Source organism: Phaethon aethereus, assembly GCF_964289735.1.
Source record: "Phaethon aethereus genome assembly, chromosome: 14".
In the NCBI taxonomy this organism is placed as follows: Eukaryota; Metazoa; Chordata; class Aves; order Phaethontiformes; family Phaethontidae; genus Phaethon; species Phaethon aethereus.
Window position 1 is genome coordinate 8,341,365 of NC_138590.1, and position 16,806 is coordinate 8,358,170.

At 40.8% G+C, this 16,806-nt stretch overlaps 1 protein-coding gene across 1 annotated transcript in view; it reads left to right on the forward strand.

Annotated features, from left to right (window-relative positions):
* ATP10B (ATPase phospholipid transporting 10B (putative)) overlaps window positions 1–16,806 on the forward strand; it is a gene marked incomplete at both ends in the record, with an annotated part of 55,499 nt that overhangs the window by 15,407 nt on the left and 23,286 nt on the right. Inside the window, 6 exons of the mRNA XM_082006421.1 lie at window positions 1,957–2,042; window positions 5,317–5,423; window positions 9,005–9,136; window positions 11,733–11,860; window positions 12,986–13,238; window positions 14,150–14,268. Coding sequence (XP_081862547.1) covers window positions 1,957–2,042; window positions 5,317–5,423; window positions 9,005–9,136; window positions 11,733–11,860; window positions 12,986–13,238; window positions 14,150–14,268 — 825 coding nt within the window. The remainder of the gene's footprint in view (window positions 1–1,956; window positions 2,043–5,316; window positions 5,424–9,004; window positions 9,137–11,732; window positions 11,861–12,985; window positions 13,239–14,149; window positions 14,269–16,806) is intronic.

Here is a 16,806-nt window from a genome sequence, read left to right on the forward strand (position 1 = left end):
AGTTCTGACCGTGGCGATAGCCAACGTTCAGGAAGGTCAGAGCTTAAATAGTCAATCATTACCCTGTCATTTTAACGTATTAGTGTAAACAGTACATTGGCTAAAAACCCCCAGCGCGCTAAATATCATATGTACAGGTTTTAGTATGCCAACTTGTTCCTTGTTCTTTCAGCGTTTTGTCCTGTGATTTATGTGCTGCATAAAACTTACTCAGATTTAATTGTGTCTATAAAGTGTGACTCTTTAAGGAGGGAGGAAATACATATGAACTGGGGTTAGTTCTTTGTTTTAGGATATGCTAGGAATATCGAATTCACCTACCTATAAAAGACTGAGAGGAAGGATTTTTTTTTTTCCTTTTATGCCATTTTCTAACTTGAATTTTCAAATGCAAAATTCTTGTCATCAAAAGAATAAATTTTGAAAGAATCACCCTTCTCTACCCCTTTCTAGCTAGAAGCCTATTAGGTTTCTTTGTTAGTATAAGCCCTCCAGGTGCCTTTTGCATCTTCGTATTCTACTGTTGAGTTTATTCTTCCTTTTGAGTTTACCAAGTTGAACAAGATTCAACAGAGATGAACGATATCTCTTGAAAGAGATTCTAAAAATATTCAGCCACATGGGTCAGAAGGTATACAAAATGCCCTTATATTCATCAAGCTTTTGTATTTCCTCAAACTTTTATTTTTTTAGATCAGATTCTCTACTTGCTTGTACTTAGATATTATAAATTTTTTTAAAGAAAAAGAATATATGTATTGCTCAGGAAAAAAAAAAAGAACAGGAGAGAGAAAATAATGTAAGAATTAAAGCACAGTGGAGAAAAAGTTGAGACTTGAGGACTGGCAGCGTAAGGAATTCCTCTTGCAGTCTGGCAAAGTTTTTGTGAACTCCAGTGAAGGATTCCCAGGATTTGCAGTTTCTGAAGGAGTCTAATCTCTGGAAGTCTGTCTTGCTGTGGAAAAAGGTAGGGAGACCCAGCAGCAGACTTGATTTCCAGCTTTCCTAATCGGAGGAGTTTGCATTAAAGTGAGTTTCAGTTGTTTTGAAGATTTTATGGCACAGCAATAATGATTCTCTTTCATGTTTCTCACATCCCATTTTTATTACATTTTCTTAATCTAAAATCAAAGTCTTGTGTATTTTTTTGGTCAAGAAAAAAAACACCACTTATGGGAGTCAAGTACTTTTCATGCTGTCTGCTTTCTGGACTGCTTCATGCAGTCCAAAACCCAAGCCTGTTTCCTTGAACACAGGGGAAATCAAGCAAAATAGTGTGTCAGTTCAGCTCCAAGCTCTTTTTCAGGGAGCACTTAGCCTGAAAAGCTCTGTCTTGTTTTGTCTCTCCCAGCACTTTGGATTTATTCTGCTGCCTTCCTTCTTCTGGTTTTGTTTGTTTGTTCATTTTGGGGTTGGGTTGGTTTGTGCATTGGGGGTTTTTTGCTAATTAGTCTTGCTTTTAGTCTTATTTGAATGTGATACTTTTATTCAAATGTATGGGCTCTTAGTTTGTGATTATACCATCCTGGATCATAATGTAAGTCTTCTAAAATATTTCAAAATCCTGATAAATCCTGAAATTATTTTCATTTGAACTTGCTTTTGGTTGAAGGCTGGTTTTGTTTCATAAATGATTTGAACTATTTGTTACCTTCACTTTAAAGAAGACAGATGTTTTCACTAATTAGCATCTGTGATGTCTTGTCCAATACATAGCATTTTCTTCATTTAATGTAACCAGTTGTTAATCCAAGAGAGGAAGACCTCAGATCTTTACTCAGCCCCTCTGACGCCATCCTTCAGGCTGAATGAGCTAAACTCCCTCTGCTTCTCTTCACAGGGCAAGTGCTCCAGCTCCCAACGATCCTGGTGGCCTGTATTTAGCTGCTCTTAGTGTTTAGCATTTCAAGTACTAATTGGATTTGACACTCATTTTCAATGCGTTTCCTCTTGCAGAATACTTTGTTTGAACCCGAATTTTTCCGAAATACCATCATCTGTGAAATGCCTAACAATGATCTCAATAAATTCAAAGGGTACATGTAAGTATTTGTTATCCATAAACGCATTTTGTATCTGAACTTCAGTATTTCTCTTGGAGTAACTGGATGAAAGGAACATGTTTTACAGAAATTGGTGGACATCATTATTATCTATTCCTGGATTCAGAAGTCAATATAAAATGTAGACTAGAATCTGTGTTTTGAGGCAAGGCAGGACCAAGGCTTGACATCGGATTTGCAATTGTTACATACAAACTGTTCTCACAAGACTTCAGCTCTTTTCAGAATTCAGACATAAGCTCATTTACATTTGACCTGAGGGTTAGGCTAGGCTAGATTTTAAATCTAAATCCTTCCTGATGTTTAACGATACTCAGTTGCATGGCTCTAGTTTCTTCATGTTTAAGGCCACAGGGAAAAGGTATCCAGGATCTAGCAAACAAACCGGATTTTCTTCTTAAAGCTAGAAAAAGCAAGCAAAACCCTACTGAACCAATGTGTTAGACTAGTATAAAAAAGAGGGGGGGTTTTTTGGTGTAAACCTATGTATGTGAGAAAAAAGCCACATCCTCTGTTCCTGATGTTCTTTCTTCATTAAATAATTCTGTTACAAGGCATAACAGGGAAATCTATACTAGCAAATTCAGCAGATTTAGCCCATTCCCTGGCTATAAGGCAAATATTTATGGCATGGCTCATGACCTAAAATTCTTTTACTCCCCAATACAGGGCAGCTGTTTCCCGAGACCCTCTTCAGAGCAGTTGTTTCCCCAGGCTGATTCCAACACCACACAGAGAGTTGAAATACCTGCTGCCCCAGACCATGCCCCATGCCCCACAAATAATTTAATAATTTAACTGTGTGAATGCGCCAGCAACCCTACCTACGCCCCAGCTTTGTGAAGTTTACTAGTAGCTAAACTAGGACTTAATGTCTCTGCAAGAATGCAGTGAGAGTCTTGCATCAGGAGCAGCTGCAAATGGCCAGATCCTCTGACATGAGCAAACCTGAGGGTTCTCTCCCGTTAGCACTGACCATGCTTAAGCTGGTCTTGAGGATTTACGCCCTGTAAGAATGACGCCTCCAAGAGCAATGCCATTTCCTCTTTTCTGTGATGTCTTGAAAGGGGAAAAAGAGGTCAGGTTTGTATTGATCGCTGGCTGGGGTTGCTGGCTTTGAGGACGATTGGGTATAATCTAAATTGAGGTAATCCTTCCAATTAGCCTCCTGTAATATGGCACAAGAGCACTGAGATTATAGAAATGTAGGTGATATGTCACAACAACACACACACAAATACACACCCGTAGGACCTAGGACTGGCTTCAAAATCTTCAAATCTCTGTTGAAAGTCTGTAATGGAAATCTCTTTTGGAAATCTTTTATCTCACCTGCTTGGTGGAAGTGATCGTGCCCCTGTACTTGGCACTGGTGAGGCCGCACCTTGAATCCTGTGTTCAGTTTTGGGCCCCTCACTACAAGAAGGATGTTGAGGTGCTGGAGCGTGTCCAGAGAAGGGCAACGAAGCTGGTGAGGGGTCTGGAGCACAAGTCTTATGAGGAGCGGCTGAGGGAACTGGGATTGTTTAGTCTGGAGAAGAAGAGGCTGAGGCTTATCGCTCTCTACAACTACCTGAAAGGGGGTTGTGGCGTTGTTGGCCTCTTCTCCCAAGTAACCAGCGATAGGACGAGAGGAAATGGCCTCAAGTTGCGCCAGGGGAGGTTTAGATTGGATATTAGGAAAAATTTCTTCACCGAGAGGGTGGTCAGGCATTGGAACAGGCTGCCCAGGGAGGTGGTGGAGTCACCATCTCTGGAAGTGTTCAAAAAACGTGTGGATGTGGCACTTCAGGACATGGTTTAGGGGACATGGTGGCGCTGGATTAATGGTTGGACTTGATGATCTTGAAGGTCCTTTCCAACCTAGTGATTCTGTGATTCTGTGATAATATGAAATTAGTTGCCTTTCTCTCACCGCTTCAGGGGTAGATGAAATAATCTGCAATGAAAATTATTTACTAACATTTAGTGGACTTTCTGTCTTTGGTCTGCTGTTGTTTTGAGCTATTTTGTAAACACAGATTACTTGGAACAGGTTATATTTTTCTCTGAGAACCCTTAATAAATTATTGAGGCTCTGTTGCCTTGCTATAAAACACTAGCAGTACTCTCTCTGCTAAAAATGATAAGAACGAACTTAGTGACGTCCATCTGACATGCCTGACCACAGCAAATTCTGCTCAGAGGGATACAAGAAGGCATCTGTTAAACAAGTTCACAAAGACTGAATCTAGATTCCCAGAAAAACAGGTTTCTGGCATTGTTTTTTACAATTCTACCAGCTCTATGTTGGTGGTACCTAATCCTTTTCACTTGTCTAGTTTGACATCATGTAACCATGTGCAGCTGCACACAGACACCAGACTGTACTTAGCCCTGAGATAGCACCTAACCTTGCCCTTTGTTTAAGTGATGCTGCAGTTTACTGGTAAATGCAATGCCAAATATCAAATAGAAAGTAGCAAAATATACATATGCTGCGAAAAAATCTTTTCTTATGCTGATATTTACATAACAAAACCAGATGGACTGACTGAAGTGAAAAATCACAGCTTTGGTAAAGATCTCAGGACGAACCCAGCAGCGTATATAATAAAAACTGTGAGAAAAATTAGTTTTATGCTTTCATTTTCTGAGGCAGGTAACAAGTTGCCTGCCTGCTGGAGCATTGATCTCATAATTTCCATTAAGTTTTCATCGGTCTCTTCTGCTAGCAGAAGGATCTGGCGTGTGACAGGTCATCTTCAGCCAGGATGAAAAGCCTTCAGTCCAGTGTGAGAGTGAGGAAGAGAGCCTCAGCCTAGAGACTGTTCAAGTGAACTGAGGCTCACAAAGATGAACAGCCTTTTGGTGTCTGACAGAGGCACAGAGGCTCTCGCAGGGTGCAGATGTATTCGTCTGAACCTCTACCAGCAGGCAAACCCTGCTCAGCTTTCGAGACGCATTTCCTCTGAATGAAGTCACATAATGTATCCTGGCTTCATTTATGAAATACTGAATCTGACAGGTAAGGTACCGAGTGTTCATGTTGACATCATGATACATACACCATGCAAACGGTCTTTAGAAGAGGTACTTGGACTTCTCTGTAAGTTCTTGCTGGAGTCTTTACTGAAGTTGAGTGAAATACAAACAAAACAGGGCCTTCACAGTTCCTCGATTTCAGCTTGAAATAGACACACACAAAAAAATCTGTCTAATACTATATTAGAACAGAAAAAGGCATTGCTTTATTTTGTTTTCTTTCTTCTAGGGAGCAGCCAAATCATGAACGGATTGGTTTTAACATTGAAAGCCTCTTGCTTCGTGGCTGTACAATCAGAAATACTGAGGCTGCAATAGGAATTGTTATATATGCAGGTAAGATGTACTTTCTATCTAGCTAAACATAGACTTTCCCTGTAAATATCCTTAAGTAAATAAGCGTAGTTTAATATTGCACCACAGTTTGACATTCTGTTTTAAGAACTTGTAGTGCACAGGAAGTTTACATAACTTTTGGAAGTAACGGTATTACTCGTCCATCTCAAAAGCCCAGAGTCCTGCGCTGGGTCTCTGGCAAGTGACAGTATCCTTGTGTGTGTCAGATATCTTGCTATCGTTGCAATATCTTGCGAAAATATCCAGACAAGTAAAAAATCGCTAAGGTGAGTTTAACTCTCAGCTCTGCAGCCCTGATTATAACACTAATTCCATCTGGCATAAAATCTACACGGCTGCCCTAAGGGAGGTCTCGCTGCCTCCACAGGGCAGAAGCGGGTGCAGCTGAAGCTACCCAGCAGAAAAAAAGTCATCACAACGCCAAGCTGTGCCAGCGCCAGGCAGTGAGAACAGCTGCTGGAGCTGACGGGAGAGGTGGCAGCAGCACAGGTTTGCGCTGACACAGACATAGTGTGTCCACGCAGCCATGAATTTCAAGCAGTAAAACATGAACCAAGCAAGACGGTGTCAGTGCCCAGATCAAATGCAACGGTGCCAGGTTCAGCAGTGGGTCAGCTCATCTTTTTCTCATCATCTTTTACCTTTGGTGTGTTGCCGCTGCTTTTACTCAGTGAGCGTGATTTATCATTGGCTTTGCCAGCTGTGCCCTCTTCCCCTCCAGAAACAGAATATGAGCTACGCTCTTTACTTGTAGATTAAATAAAAGTCCATTTAAGTACAACAATTAATCCCACTATTGGTTATTTTTATTTTTCCAGAGAGTCATGTCACCTGTTTTATGTCTAATCAGCAGCAGGAGGTTCGAGACTGAACCTCCTAAGAGAAAATAGAAGTCACCATCTTTGCAAGGATCATTTATCTTAGATTAGTCTCTGCCATCCAGATTATTTTACCTGACAACTGGCCGTTTCATTTCACTACTGCAGAAGTGGACTTAAATGACTGTAGCTCCCATATGTTTCCAAAGTAACCTTCATTTTGTGGGTCATTCATTGAACACCACACATGGGGATGGTGCCCCAGACAGAGGAGGAGAGTCAGAACCAAACCCGTCACTCATTTTTTTGGAAGTAACTACTATATAAAAATCTCTGTAGGAATCATTCCCTATAGAATTGGAGTAACTTGTCTTCCCTTCTTCTCTTAGGATGCCTATTTTTTTTCTCCTTAGTACAGTCATTTCCCAGTATGTTCCTTTGGCCACCAGCATAGATCTTAATGTGGATCTCTGTTAATGTTACTTAAGCTGCTAGTAGCAAAGGTTGGAGTTTTAAAGTCATTTTCAAGATATGGCGTCTTTGATCTGAGTAAGACTTCAATTCAATTTCCAACTGGCATCTTATTGTAAATGTCAGCATGAAAGTTTGTTCTTTTTCTGCTAAAATTAGACTCACTTGAGCCAGTACCAGCTTCATTTCTAGGGTTCTTTGACATTGATTATACTTTGGCTTTTAATCACGGTCTGTGACCTTTTCTGAACAATCAAGATCAGTCACATTATAAGATGGCACATTCTCCGTTTTTATAACTCTATTACTCCTCAAACCTACTTTCTAATGGAAGTCTTTGTGAAGAATAAAGCCATCACTTAATGTGATTGTTTAGCCTGTGCATCTGACCCAAATACGGTTATACCGTTCATGGCTACCCAAATGGTTCTATACAAAGCAATAGCACTGATGCACAAAAACCTCATTACAGAGCAACAGCCAACGTAGTATCATTGTGATAGGGACAGCAACAAGAATTAGATGCTTTTCAAATAATAAAGTACCAGAATGAGGTTTTAGATAAGCCCATCATCATCCACAAATGGAGAGACAAGGTACTAGCGGGATGCTAGGTAAGGTGCTGTGTTGCACGGCATATGAAACTGTGAGGATTAAAAGAGAACAAAGTAGTTTATTCCTCTTATTCCTGATATTCTGTTTCTTGCAAGGTGACATCTGTGTTACAGATGTGTCCTTTTCCTGTTTGTCAGCTGAAGTGGAAGGGAATGATAGAGCTGATATTTGGAAAGAAATCTCTTCCCATTTTCTCCCTGAAATATATCCATCAACATTCCATCAACATTTCCTTGAGGGTTTTCTGGGAGGGGTTAGAGGTTCTTGTTTTGATTTCAGCACAAAACATTCCATTAAGCCTAACATAAAAGAGAAGTCAGGAACAAGAGTCACACAGCTGCTGGAGGCAGGGAAGTGCAGGCAGCACTTCTCTTCCATGTAGCTCAGTGGTTAGCGCATTTGTTCACCGAAGGGAAGACTTGGGGTTTGTTCTTAGTTCTGCCTGTATGGGAGCAAACATACATCTCCTGCTTCACAAGTTGTACCCTGAATACCTGTGTGGAACAAGTGGGTATGTACCAACGTGAGTTGGGAAGGAGGGAGCATTAGTAGTGTAAGCTGGTCCTACCGACATAGCTCCAGGTTGTGTAAATAATTACATATTCACTGGAACAGGCAGCCAAGAGTCCCAGCTTGGGTGAATGTCCTGAACATAAGGCTGGAGAGTAATTTTCTCTCTTGCTCTCTGCCTCAATTAATAACCTTTGATGTAAACCTGGAATGAATCCAGCAGGCATGATTGAATCACACCTAACTTCCAGCTTTTAGTTCAAATCACTTCCCTGGAGAAAGCCAAAAGGTAGCTTGGAAAACAGTCCCTTTCACACACATCATGCACATACAAATGAAAACTAAGTCTGCAGCGTCTGTATTTTCAGGGAAAATGACTGTAGAAATAAATATAAAAGGTACCATTTACTATAGCAACAGATGGTATCCACATATCCCAATTGTGGAGCCACAGTTTAGATAATATTAATAGAATAGAACAGAAAAAGCAATATCTGCTTCTTGGCTTCTTACAGCACTCCTCTTTTTCCATTACAAATACACTAGTTCGATTCTAATTCAGTAAGTTTTAAGGACTGGGTTTTTTTAATTTCTTGTCCTACTGTTTTGTTAGCACTTTACAACCACATAACGAAAACTAAATAACATTAGAGTTTTTCACTGCTGGATCTGACATGTTGGATTTTATTTAAGTTAATACATTAAATATGTCTAGTGGCTTTTAAATAGCTGCAGAAAAATATTCAAGTGTAGGTTTCAGGAATCTGTATAGCACTTAATCAAGTTGTTTGTAAAATACAAAAACATAATATTGTTGTTTTTCCTTTTATTCTCAAGGAGATTTGGCTTTTGAATATTTATATAAACCTTGTGATCCTACTGAATATGCTGTCTTCGGGAAAGTAAAATGTATAGGACAGCTGAAATCTGTAATGTAATGGGGGTCTTCTGTAAACCTCTAGATTTAGTCTCTAATATATTCTGCTATTCATTCGAATGAGAAGATGGGCAATAAAATTACTGAATGAAACTAGAGTCAAATTAACATGTCATGACCACCCTGCTCTCATTTTGTGAGATAAATACTTTTAAAAAAAAAAGACAAAATATTACATAAATGTGATGATACTCATTTGTGTTTTGAAGGTCATGAAACTAAGGCCATGTTAAATAACAATGGTCCTCGTTACAAACGCAGCAAGATAGAGCGACGGATGAATATGGATATTTTCTTATGTGTGGGACTCCTGTTCGTGATGTGTCTTGTTGGAGCTGTAGGTATGAGATACTAACAAAAATCTTCTGTTTCATTGCTTTTTTCTACAAGGTAGTTAAAACTGATCTTATAGACCCGGGTGAGATCAGATCTAGAGCTGAATGCTTATGGGGTCTTTAGGCTCCTTGGTCTTTCCAATAGACAAATTAAAATGGCAAATCTGAGCAATTCAGACGGAAGAAAATTCAGCCATGGCTATAAATATTTCAGCTAAGACCCATCTCCACTGTGGTAAAATACGTGTAGAGCAAGCAAGTGAAAGCCACTGCGTTAATGCATTACAGGAGTCAGTACTTGCCAACTGAGATCTGCTTACTGAGTGGGTGTTCGTTCCTTGTGTATAACAACAGAAGTAAAATCATGTAGCTTTACCTTCATTTCAGCAACATCTTCCTCTAATATGTTCAGGAGTGATGTTAGCCAGAGCCACCCAATTTAAAGCCCATGAGCTGCATATGACTAATTCACCCTATTTACAGTCTCCACAGCTACCTTCCTTCTCAAAAGCCCCTTTACAGCAGGCTGTGGGGTGGCTTAATTGTTCAGGTAGGAAGAGCCTGCATTTTTCTGGGGTCCTTGCAATTGAGCACACTTGAATATAGTAACTGGGGTTAGCTGACTAGAGTTCACTAGATTGCTAGTAACATGTGGACATGGCAATTCGGGACATGGTTTAGTGGCCATGGTGGTGTTGGGTTGATGATTGATGATCTTAAAGGTCTTTTCCAACCTTAATGATTCTGTGATTCTGCTAATCTCAAAAACATCACCTTCACTGCATGTAAGCACCTGCCTGTCTTCCAGCTCTGATTGCAATCTGTCCCAGGCAGGTCAGGATTAATAGGATCTCATAATCCTGAGGAAAGAGCCAAATTTTAAGCCTAACTGGTTTTTGAATGGGTCGCTGCTTTAAAGAGATAACAGAGGCTCCCAGGAGTGCTTTGTGTTCAAAGCTCCTTTTCCTTTTAATTGATTCCATCTCGGTGATAACTTGCTTAGTGCTGCTGCTCTGATTTAGTTTTGTAGGGACAAAGTCAAATAATGTGGCCCTGTCAGGTTTTCCTGAACCTGCCCTGGGGACATGGTGTGACACACCAGCTAGCCGTCAGTGTAATACCATTAGAAGTAAGGGCCATCCAAAAAGATGAACAATTGAACTGACTTAATTGCTTTTTTAATTTTGCTGCTTCATGTTGCAGTGGGCTTTTCTGGCACAGAAACGGGATTCCAGTTTGACAACTGAGCTCTTTGTGAGGGAGAGAGGCACTTTATTTTCATTGTTCCCTGGCTCCTGTCATGTAGATTTAAAGACTTGTCTTTGTCTGGTGTGTAGGGCCCCTGGAGTAATAAAGTCCTTTCATTTACGGTGGTCTCAGATGAAAAAATCAGCATTTAAAAAACAATTTATCTGCTCGGGTTAAAAAAAAAAATAATATTCATAGTCTAAGTGAAACGTGTAAAACAGTAACAAGTCCGTTAGCTTTGACCCATTCAAAATGTCCCGTAGCTCTGCCATGAATTTTTGCTTTGCAACCTTGCCTGAATGTAGGGATCTAGGAAGAAATTTCACTGGTGGGTTGGTTATCAGTATTTTGCTTGCACACAGCGAAAAAAAACTGGGGTGAGAAGTGGCTTGTAGAGCATAGCTGTCCTTGCTAGGTGTGATTGCGGTCTCTAGCAGCCGGGAAGTATTCCTGAAATAATTTGAATTCTTTTGGCAGCATTTTGGTAGGCAGATGCTGCAAAACAACTGCTTGCTTAATTGGTGCTAATAGAGGTTTTATCAGAGCTGGATATGCGAAGTGGACTAATAGAGGGTTTTGGCAGGTAAAAGGCATCTGGAGCAATGATGCAGTAAGGGAAAGGGACTTGTTTGTCCTAGCTCTGTGTGAAGTTTCTGATGCTGCAAATTTAGTAACATCCTTGAGCAAAGTTTATTTCCGTAAGGGCAGTGAGAAAGGTGGCAATGTGGTGGCGTGTTGGTAAGTCCTGAACCGGAGGCTTTGCTGCAGTAGTGCAACGGTATCTACCGGTATGCAAGACACAGGGGAAGAAGGAGTTTTGGGGTACGACTTAATCAAAGGGAATGTAAAAACGAGCTGCCCGGACTGAATTATAGGGGTCTTGTTAACTCTAACAAAGACAGATGGAAATCGATAATGGTCAGGAAGGGTAAGAAAGATTTCAGTTTGTCTATGCAAAGGTTATAAGGTTTCTTTCTGTTAGGAAGAGGGAGTCTTCAACACTGAGGATTTTTAAAGATAGGCAGTAGAGATGGAGTCCTCCAGCAAAAAAACAGAGAGTGAGGAAAGCTCTGTGCAGAGCTAAGAGCCCTGGGGGACACCTGCTGAAGGAGAGGTGAATAAAAATATCCATGGCTGCTCATTTCTTACTAGCACATCAATTATATGCATGTGCTACAGAGCTCTGCATATACTTTGCATTCTCCGGTAGATTTACAGTATTGCTTGGGGACTGTTGCTTTGGAAATGTTCTTTCTTTTTAATTATCATAGCAGTCCCTATCTGAAAATTTCAGATACTTTGTCAATCACCTTACTGCTCAGTGTATTTTCAATATTGTATATCATTCCTACAGGGCATGGCATTTGGACTGGAAACTTCTCGGAACATGCGCCTTATGACATTCCAGATGAGAAGGGCAATTTTCTGTCTCCAGTTCTTGCTGGTTTCTACATGTTCTTGACAATGATAATCCTGTTACAGGTAAAAGACAAAAACCTCCAAGGAAGAAGCTGTTCAAAACTGAGTATAATCACTAATGAACAATTAATATCAACTAATAGCTGTGCAGTACCTTCTTAATCCTATTTGAAAATATTGCTCAAGTGTTTCAAATCATCCAAGTGTGAAATAATGTATCTTCTTTTTTTTTTTCTTTCTAACTGCGGATTTTTCTTTCTTGTTGTCAAAACCCCACAAGGATATCGAGAGGGAGGACATGTATTATATCTTTAAATAACTCCAGAATCTCTAGCATATGCAATAAAGAGGATATTTACATCCAAATAGCAGCACTTTTTTTTTTTTTTCTGACTATGGCCAGAATTCTAAAATAAGACTTAATATCTCAGGAAAACAGTGAAATACAAAATTGTCATTTTTGCTAATGGGGAATGATAACTAGGTATGGTTCAGCCAGTTTAGGAGAGAAACTAAATTAGAAGTAGGATGCTCATATATTTGTGATTAAGCCTAATTGTGAGAGAACATTTTATGGGGAAAAAATCACATTTACTTTTCAGATTTCTTGATGTAACTGCTGAGATTTAAGTGGACAGAATTTCTTTAATATGAATGAAATGTGAAGATAAGTTTCAGAGTTGTTCGGAGGTTCCTTGGAGATTCCTTGGGGGGATTATTCTTTATTATTGAAACAGAATATTTGTGCATCTTAAGAATTCATTGTTATTTCAGGACAGGGAAGCTAGTGGGTGGGAAGTGTTGCCTGCAAAGTAATGGCCTGTGAAACTTTTTTACATTAAGAGTTAGTCTGTGCTAGTGTATCCTTTCAGAGTTTCAGGCGGGTGGGAGCAGCATGCACCTCAGCCCAGAAAATGTGCCTTGTGAGAGCATCCTCTGAAAGACACATCTTTGCATTTGGTGTTCCAGGAATTTTGTCTTAAATATTTCATTTATTGTCCATGTTTATCCATTGCTGTTGTGTGCAGGATTTTTTTCTCCCCTGAACCATTATTATTCAGTCCTACAATATGTCTCTAAGAAGAACTGTTTCTCTGAAAATTATTGGTATACCTGTGCCAGGACATTGCTGACAGAAAGCAATAAGACTTTTCTCACCCCTCATTGAGAATTTTATCTCTCTTTCAGGTTTTAATCCCCATTTCTCTTTATGTGTCCATTGAGCTAGTCAAGTTGGGCCAAGTCTTCTTCATTCACAACGACATTGACCTGTATGATGAAGAAGCAGATTTGCCCATACAGTGCCGTGCCCTAAATATTACTGAAGATCTTGGACAAATCCAGTACATCTTCTCAGACAAAACTGGGACACTAACAGAAAACAAAATGGTATTCCGACGCTGTACCGTCAATGGAATTGAGTTTTCACACCAGGAAAATGGTGAGCGACACTTTTTCATACTTGCTTTTTTCTCTGAGCAACTAAATGTTGTTAATTTAAATATTAGTATTTAAACCTACTGAGCCCTCTGACTGAATGCAGAGCTTTGTGGATTTGTCTCCACTTTGTGAGGGACTCCTGTTATGGAGATTCACAAAAGTAAAGGTGTTTTAAATGATTCAGAAGTCAGATGGGAAAGGTTTTCCCGTTCCCTCTGCAGGCATCTCAGGTTTTGCCTTGCGTTCAATACCCACTTGAGAGTGCAAAGAGAACATTTTCTTTTTCATTTCTAAATGAATGCCAGCCAACCTTTTATAAGCTCACAAAGTGAGATTGGTTAGTAATTAAACTCAGTGGGTCCGAAAGTAATTACCATATCCTTCTGTGTGTTATGAAAGGTACAGCTACACATTTCCGTGAGTCGACCCTAGCTGCGGTCCGCCTCGGGAGTCATTTGGCATTCGGTGCTCTGAATCTGGGGTTTTGACTCGGGCCCGTTCTTGGTCTCTACTTTCTCTCTACATAGTAAGAAGGATATTATTAAGCTGGCAAGCAGCTGCCAAAAAGATGTTTGTGCTCTGTGACAGAAAACATTTGCAAATTGTAAATTACCATATTTTGCTTTCCTGTTTCAGTCAACTGCAAAATGCAGCTTAAAGAGATGAAGCATTAGCAGAAGTCCATAAAAGTGACTGATCGCTTTGAAACGCGTTTTTGTTTTCTTGCAGTAATAAACACGGGAGAGTGGGAGATGCCAGAAACTGAAGTGGATACTGAAGTTTTTCTGGTGCTGAATTTTGAGATGTTTTGGCTTTGAGTTAGTTTGTTTCAGTCTTTTTAGCCAACCAAGGAATTCCCGAGCAATGCAAAGAACAGAATAAAAAGTGAGGTTCCGTTTTCTCTTTTTACAGCCAGGCGCCTGGAAACCCACAAAGAATTGGATTTAGATGATGAGGGCTCGGCAAAACTTCAACACTTCACTCTTCCTCCCATGAATATTGAGAGACCAGACATGTATAAGCAGAGGACCGTGAGATCTTTAAGGAGGTGCCAGAGTGCTAGAGCTCATTTTCAGGGGCATACACGGAACAGGTCACTCGGCCGTCGTGACAGCAACCAGTCTCAAGTGGCATTCAGCAGTACCATTGTGAGTATGAGCAGACTGAGCTCATACATTTGAAGTTCTCCTTTCTGTTGCATTTTGTAACGGGGAGCCAACAGGTGGACAGGAGAAACTGAAGCTCTGGTGGAGCCAAGGGAGGGAAGAGGGAGACAAAGTGTTGGGCTCCATGCTTAGAGTGTGCAAGCTACAGTTGGGGGGAGCTGGGTGCACGTTTGGGAAGCTGGGTTCTTGTATCAAAGACGGCAGCAGAAGAGTGGTGGCACACGGGTGAGTTTTTGTGATGGTTGCTTGAGCGGAGGAGGAGACATGAATTTGGGGTCCAAGGATTGAGACCGCGGTTTGTAACAGCAGGAGGTACTTTGCACAGAGGTGAATGAGCTTTTTGTACTGTTCTGGTACACTAAAATGCCAGGGAAAGTGAGGTGGGGATTCTGGGCTAGGACTGTGCAAGAGGAGCTAGGGATGCGAGTCTGGGAACTGGCTTTGCAGAGACAGGACGTACAGCTCCTCCTGGGAGATGATGGTTGAGAAGAGGGTATGGGTTTGAAGTCTGAGTTTGAACGTAGCTCAGAAAGCCACAGACTAGTTCTGCTACGGGCACTGCAACATACCCTCTCTGTTAAATGGAATTCAGCCACCCCTGCGCTGTGCATGCAAAATGGCCAAACGGCACTCTCCAAAGCAGTTCTTGGATTTTCTTAGCATGTCAAAAGATAAATATTGCATTTTTTAAGGAAAAAAAAAGAAGCACTTCTCACAAAGATAATACAAATTGAGCCAAAAGGGCATATCACAATAAGGCCTTAAACCCTGCAAGATGTTGAACTCTGCACGATGCTGAAGAGCCTTGTCCCACTTCAGTAGCTAGGTGGGCCTCTGACCCACCTCGAGTACTGACGTGGAAGTACCTGTCTTCACTGCAATTCTAGGAAAATCTTAGACTCAGCTGAGTTTTAGATCAGATGCTTCCCAAAATCTACCACAACCTAATTCAAGTCAGACTATTCTTTTCTTCTTTTGTTTTTTAAAAGACATTTCAGAAAAGGCTTTTATGGACTCTAGGAGGACATCGAACACTTTCAGAATTAGAATTCCAATTAAAATTAAATGCCTGGAAAACACTTCAAAATCTTTTTTTTTTTTTTTTTAAACTAGTCAATACAGAATTCTCAGAATTTTATTTTCTGCAGTTGTTGTTCTTGGCAAAGTAGTTTAAGTGCGTTATAAGATCCTCCATGCCTCATTCAGTTCCTCTGACCTGTAGTAGATATCAGTCAGTACTCCTTCTGCTCTTGGAGTATGGGAATTTTGTCAGCTGTTATCCTAGCATTTTCCAGCCCAGTCCTCATGGGATGTTGAGAACCTCTCCATGGGTTCTTGAGAACCCATGGGTCATGACTTTTGAGAACCTCTTATGGGTCATGACTTCTGAAGTGTGATAAAGGAATTTCTTGCCAGTGTATTTCCCCAGTTATGTTTTTTACTGCCAGGCCTCTCTGTTTACTTCTATAAACAAACTGACATGTTTGGGGTTTTTTTCCCCACTGTAAAAGCTGTATCTGAGGAACCTAGTATCAAACATCTCCTTTGTAGAGGAAGATTAAGCTACTGTCATGGAAATAACCAGCCTTAGCTGTTAATAGGTGTCACTCTATCTGGGTAAATCATTTAACCTCTAAAATATGAAGATGTAGTAGGAACGGAGACACTTGGGTAATTTCCCAGAGGCTGTCCTGTATGTTGATATCCTTCAAACGATGCACAGTAGCATCCTTCCTTATCTGCCAAGCCAATTCCCTTTCAATAAAATGGGGATAGTAAAATTTTCTGTGTCTCTCTGGTTCCTGCCCTTTGGAACTTATAGCGCCTTGTCTGATGCATTTGTACTTTGCTACAAATCTGGAGCATCTGTGTACTCCAGTTACCCGGATAGTATCATGGGCCTCAATGTATCTCAGTAGTCAAAGTTTCTTACGGAAAATCCATCTTTGAACTATGTGTGATTGAAGATTGTCGTGGTTTAACCCCAGCCAGCGCCTAAGCCCCACACAGCCACTCGCTGACTCTCCCCCGGTGGGACGGGGGAGAGAATCAGAAGAGTAAAAGTGAGAAAACTCATGGGCTGAGATAAAGACAGTTTAATAGGGAAAGCAAAAGCTGCACACACAAGCAAAGCAAACCAAGGGATTCATTCACCACTTCCCACCGGCAGGCAGGTGTTCAGCCATCTCTAGGAAAGCCGGGCTGCATCACGCGTAACGGTGACTTGGGAAGACAAACGCCATTATTCTGAATGTCTCCCCCCTGCTCCTTCCCCCAGCTTTATATGCTGAGCATGACACCATATGGTACGGGATGTCCCTTTGGTCAGTTGGGGTCAGCTGTCCCAGCTGTGTCCCCTTCCAGCGTCTTGTGCACCCCCAGCCTCCTCGCTGGTGGGGTGGG